At 48.7% G+C, this 6000-nt stretch overlaps 1 protein-coding gene across 3 annotated transcripts in view; it reads left to right on the top strand.

The window, feature by feature from the left end:
• The first annotated feature begins 1893 nt into the window (after nucleotides 1-1893).
• Nucleotides 1894-6000, top strand: part of USP25 (ubiquitin specific peptidase 25) — an 88340-nt gene continuing 84233 nt past the window's right edge. The window contains exon 1 of one of the 3 annotated variants that reach the window (XM_030262523.4): nucleotides 1894-2065. In XM_030262523.4, coding sequence (XP_030118383.3) covers nucleotides 2021-2065 — 45 coding nt within the window. In that variant the 5' untranslated portion in view covers nucleotides 1894-2020. The remainder of the gene's footprint in view (nucleotides 2066-6000) is intronic. The other 2 variants (XM_030262598.4, XM_072923331.1) reach the window with 2 other exon arrangements.

The following is a 6000-nucleotide window of genomic DNA, read 5'->3' as shown; positions in this document are numbered from 1 at the left end:
AAGAAGCTGTAAAAATGTATAATAAAAAGCATGATTATATAGTGGAAGAGGACAGAGGAATTGGACTAGCACTCCTGCACAACTGCTACAGAAAAGTTTTTTAAGAAAAGCCCCAAGCTGCTACTTTCCCTTCCTATCTCCAGTAAAGTAATTTGCAAACCATTTCTGATCCCATTATATTATCTGCATACTTTCTTGTCTTTTGCACAATAAATTCTTTGGGAACATTAATTTTACAAATTGCCTTGCATATTGCAGCATAAAAGGAAAAAAAAACATTAACACTGATACAATCTATGGGCAACAAACCTGAGAAGTGCAGATATTGATTACATTGCAACATCTCCTGCACAGAATCTACAGTGAAATGAAGCAATGGTTGCAAGTTGTCATGAGCTGTGCTTGTGTTTTCCTTAGAATCCAGGATCTTCCAGTGATGTTATTACCTGATAATGGCAGTTTTAAAAAGATCCATACTCTACTGTGGGGAGAGGAGGGCCCTGGATTACAGAGTTGGAAAGGCTGTGTGTGACAGACAAGCAGTAGCCACAATTAATTTTGTAGCATTAGGCTCCCAGCTCATGTTTTTTAGGTACTTGGGGCTCTCAGAACCGTGCTGTTCTCTGCAGCTTTTCCTACAGACTGAGCTCCACCAGCCTTGGAAGTGGAACAGGGACACTGGTACCAAACACTGGGCAGGCATTCAAAATGTGAGATGGGCTTCTCTGCTGCCCTTCACCTGCTTCTGGGAAAACGTGTTTTGTCCAGCTGAGTCTTGTGCTGCTTGTGCTGATGCCCAAAGCAGAGTCCTTTCGTGACCTTTCCTTGACGCCCCAGAGCAGGGTGACAGAGGGACAATTTCTTCCCTAATACTGTTTATCTGTGGTGCCAAAATTCACTGTGGGCTGCCAAGACCAGCTACCCCCCCCCATATGTTAATGACATTGCCATACAATTTGAATGTGGAACGCCATCCATTCAAACCACGGCTCACCCAGTCAAACCTCAGGGAAAGGGAAGACCTGCAACTTCAGGATGCACCACTAATGTGTCTGGTTCTGGGCTCCTCAAGGAACTCCTGGAGAGGGTCCAGCAAAGGCTATGAAGGTGATCAGGGGCCGGAGCATCTCTTATGAGGAGAGCTGGGCCTTGTTAGCCTGGAGAGCACAGAGGGGACCTCTGTGTATTAATGCATACAAAGATCTCCAAAGTGGGTGCCAAGAGAACGGTGGGGCCCAGCAACAGGGCAAGGAGCAATGGTCATAAACTAAAACACAAGAATTTCTACATCAACACGAGGAATAACTTTTTTTTTTTTTTTTTTTCTTTTTCTGTTGAGGACGGCAGAGCACTGGAGCAGCTGCCCATGGAAGGTGTGGAGTCTCCTCTGGAGACATTCCAAACCCACTTGGACACGTTCCTGTACCACCTGCTCTGGGTGACCCTGGCTTGGCAGGGGGGTTGGGGCGATCCTGTGAGTCTGTGATTCATTTGGCGATTCGGTTTGTTCTCGCCACGAGCAGCCACAGCGCTGGAACCCGCGCTGGCTCATAAATTCCCTGGCGATCCCCTGGAAAGCGGCACCGGCCCGAGCCGCTCTCGGTTTCCCCGCAGCGGGGGCAAACTTTGCCGTCCCCGGGGCCGCCGCTGCAGCCGGCGAAGGACGCGGAGCCCTTCCCGAGGGAGAAGCGGCGGCGGGGCCGCGGCAGGAGCCGCCAAGATGGAGGCGGGCGGTGTGACAGGGCGGGGAAGGGGCCGGGCGGGGGCTGCGCCCGGGGCAGGTGCGCGGGGCGGCGCCGCCGGGAGCCGCAGCCGGGCCGAGGGCGGCGCTCGGCGCTCCGGGAGCGGCGGCGGGGCCGGAGCGGGGCCGCGCTCCCCCCGCGCCGGGCGGTGACTCGGGCTCCCCCTCCCGCCCCGCCTCCCGCCCCGCTCGCCCAGCCCGGGCCCGGCCCAGCTGCCGCCACACGGCGCCGCCGCCACCCGCCGAGCCCGGGGCGCCGCCGGGAGCCGCGCGGGGGCCATGACGGTGGAGCAGAACGTGCTGCAGCCCGGCGGCGCCGCCAAGGTGAGTCCCCGGCGGGGCCCGGCCTGCAGCGGCTCCGCGTCCCCGCCGCGCCCGGGCCTGGCCGCGCCTGCTCCGGCTCCCGCCGTTCCTCCCCGCGCCCGTGCCGAGCTTCTCCCGGGCCTTCCCCGTGCCGCGGCCTCGCCTGGGCCCCGCCGCTCCGGCGGCCGCGGAGCCGCAGCGGGGGCGGCTGCCGGGCCGGCCCCGGGTCACCCCGGCCCCGGGCTCGGCGCTGCCCCCGGGGGAGCCCCGGCGCGCTGCCCGCGGCCCCGGGCGGGCCTGTTGCGCTCGCAGGCTGCCGGGCAGAGCGGCGGCACCGGGGCTGGGCAGGAGGAGCGTGCCGAGCCCCCCGTGGGCCCGGGGGGAGATGCTGCACATGCCTGGCGTGACCCTGCAGCGCCGGCATCCGCGCCTGCCAAAGGTGAACGCTATTTCCAGCGAGTGACGCGCTCCTGCTGGAGTGAAAAAGTGCCGGGTTTAGGGACTCGTGTTAACGTGCTGCATGGAACGGGGTTAAGGGAATGACGGCGCTTACCAGGCTTTTACTGTGCGCCAGGACTCGATGGAGAATGTTTCTCTGTCAAAAGAAGAATAAAAAGGATACCTTCTAAAGCTTTCCTTCGCTGGAACTGAACTGTCAAGAGAAATGTCTAAAATTAAATTGCAATGCTTTAAAAATAATATGTTTTAAAGGTAACTTGTAGGTTAACACAACTCCTCTGGTTAGTGGTATGGCTGTTGCCTCTTTCCTGATTTTTATTAATGTTTTAATGGCATGGACTGCCTTCCTAAGAGGATATAAAGGTATATGTGCTTTGGTATAGTCGGTGTGGAAGTTAAATGGCTGCGGCCGTAAGAGTGGACAGTGGGAATGTGCTGATTAGGGTATAATTGGTTAAAGTGGTAGAGCTCGCATTTAAGAAGCTTGTTTGGAGGGAGGGCGTGTCTGGCCGAGGACTGCTCTCATAGTTGGAAGTAGTTAGCCGTGATTTTGGCGGCTTCAGCAGGAAGGCAAGGGCTGAACGGTCTGATTTTGTTCCTCTCTCAGTGTTTTCAGTTGGGGTGTGCTCGCAGGTTAACGCAGCAGATTTGCTGCTACTACATGTGCCTGCTGTGTTTGAAAACTGATGTTGCTGCTGTGCATCTGACAACTTTCGTGAGCAAGTTTATCTTTTATAAGACCTCTCGTGGTTTACTTAGTATATTGTAATTATCATGTCAGATATATAGTGCCTTCTGCACCCTGATCAGTGCTGCCTATTTGTGCTGTCTGACAATAATCCTGGAGGAGTAATGTTAGTTTTCAGCTAAACTAGAAGGATCCTTCGTTTTCAGCTAAACTACTGCTTGTGGGTCAGTGGTTCAGATTCACTTGAGCTTCAAATCGAGGATAAGCCCAAAAGGAGGTTGAAGATTGATTGTGGTATATACCAAGTAATCCATGCTGCAGTAAAAAATATAGCTAGCAATAATTCTGAAGTTGTAATCAGCACTGGTGGGTGTTGGTCACCTTTAAAGTGTCTAGAGAAACTGAATAAAATATCAAGGTTTTTTCATGGCAGGGATTTTTTATTATTATTTCTGTTGAATCATCTGATTATTTTATTATCTGCAATTGCTTTTAAACGGTTTTATCCCTAATTGCATGCATTTAGGGAATGAGGGAAAGGCAAATCTTAAAAGTACCTTGTAAAAAAGCTTTATTTGACTCCAAAGTGAGTATCTCATTGTTAGTGAGACTAATGACTAGCTAATTGGATGACAAACTTTGACATTGGTCAGGTATTTGCATGTAAGAAGGCAAATGGTGAAGGTGCAGTGGGCTGATGGATGGATTAAAGGTGGAGAGGCTACCATAGCAGTAACTTACTGTTTTCCCTTGAAAGAAGACAAGCCCAATGTCCACAAATAAGGGAGTTTGTTCTGGAGACCTCAAAGTTTGTTACAGTTGTTTTCTGTTAGTGTGAAGAAACCACATACAAGCAGAAATATATTGGGTTTACAAGAGATGCCTGAGTCATCAGCATACCTTATTCGGAGCCATGGTTGCAAACATTGTTCATCAGATGTTTTCTTACTGTCATACAGGAAGCGTGTGTCAAACTTCAGCAGCACTTGGAGATGTAGGTTTGTATTAATAAATGCTGTAACTACAAACAGCCTTCTTCCCACTGAAGCTATCTTTAGTTTATTGTGTAGTTAAAGCAGCTGCGTCAGGTCAAAAGAAGTTTTTTCTTTCATCTCTACTGGTCATATTGACCCTTAGTTAAAACTTGTAAATTATATCCTGAAGCAAATAATTAATCAAATTATTCTTGTTGCTCATGGCCCTTGTGTGCTTCTCTGACATTGTTCGGTGTCTGAAGGTTATAGGTAATGTTCACAGGAAGTCTAAAGCATGTGAAAAAGGTAAACAACATGAGAAGTTAAAAAAATGTAGCTTCTTGTTTTGTCCAATCTGCATTTCTGTCCTGTCCAATCCTTTTTTTTTTTGTTTTTTTTTTTTGTCAGGCATTTTGGTGCTGAGGAAATAAGGCACATGTGTTGCAGGATTTGCCATACTCTAGGCAGCCCTATGTGGCTGATGCCTGTGTACCTCAATTTTCCTCCTGGAGGAAGATCTGCCAGGCTGCCCATGTACTGTGCAGACCCTTCCCTTGGCCAATGTCCCCTACACAGCGAGTTCAGGGGCTGGGTGAATGGTGATTTTTCTGGTAACTGGAAGTTATGATGTGGGGAGGTTAAGCATGTTTCAAGCATTGTATCAGCTCTGGTAATTACTGTGATGGTCATCTTGGAATGGCAGATTGAAGAAGCTGGGTTTTAATTGGTGGCACTTAGCTGGCCTCTCAGCAATGTGTGTTATCAAGTTCTACTGCTTCTGGAGAGAGCCTGACATTTGGTTGATACATGGATTTAAAGGCTGTTTTATCTCTCCTTTGGTTTCCCACACCCACTGTTATTTCAGACCTGTGATTCAGCAGTGCATTGGCAATGTAATCTCAGGAATAGTAGATTAGTAGTAGAATAGAGCTGTGTCACCTCAGCTAATTTTTCTAAAAGAAGCACAAACTTTTAAGGATTTTTACCGCTTGAAATAATGCCTGGCTTAAAGCAAGGTCTGATACTAAATTATTCTCTCTTGCTGTTTTTTGGGGTAAAAAGGTGAAAATTGTGCTAGTTCATGTGTGCTTCTTCTGTGGTGTTGATGTACTTATTATTTAAAGATTTAGCTAATAATATGGTACTGAGGTTTGTTTTTTTTTTCCCTAAAAGCAATAGCTGCTTCCTGCAGAGGATGATAGAGTCATCTGTCTGCACCAATTGGCATGATGCAGTTCTGAATGGCAGGAAGTGATTGCAAAGTATCTACTGAGCACCTGGTACACAAAGAAGGTATCTTAGGAGCTATGTACTCTCTTTTTTTTTTTTTTCCATTTTAATAGGTGACAACCTTTCAAGGATTTGAAATTCAAATCTTTAAAATCTCTGTATTTTGAGAGTTGAGTTCAGAGTTGCCTGCTAGATCCAAGAGGCTGCAGGCTCCCTCTCTTGTCACTAGGCCAGAGCCACCCTTGCCTGTGACCAACGTGCGGGTGTCCCTCTGCACCTGAGAAATGGTCCCTGGGTCCTGGAATGAGGATGGTTTCTGCATCTCCCCATGAAAGGGGAGCTGTCTGTGTTTGGACTGTGTGACAGGCAAGCTTGGAGGGCTTGAATATGGGGGTTACAGCTGCCAGTGCTTCAGTACTTCTTTGTCCAGAAAGAGCAGAATAAACACTGGTTTACTGAAAGTGTTTACACCAACTACTGAGTAATTTGCAAACATTACTGAAATACTGTGGTGTTATGCCGTTAAATATATGCATCTTGTTCTGTATTTAAGAAGCTCATATCAAAAATTTTTGTAATACTTGTAGTTACACCTTTGACACAAA

Source organism: Taeniopygia guttata, chromosome 1, assembly GCF_048771995.1.
Source record: "Taeniopygia guttata chromosome 1, bTaeGut7.mat, whole genome shotgun sequence".
NCBI classification, from domain to species: domain Eukaryota; kingdom Metazoa; phylum Chordata; class Aves; order Passeriformes; family Estrildidae; genus Taeniopygia; species Taeniopygia guttata.
This window is presented reverse-complemented; position numbering and strand designations above follow the sequence as displayed.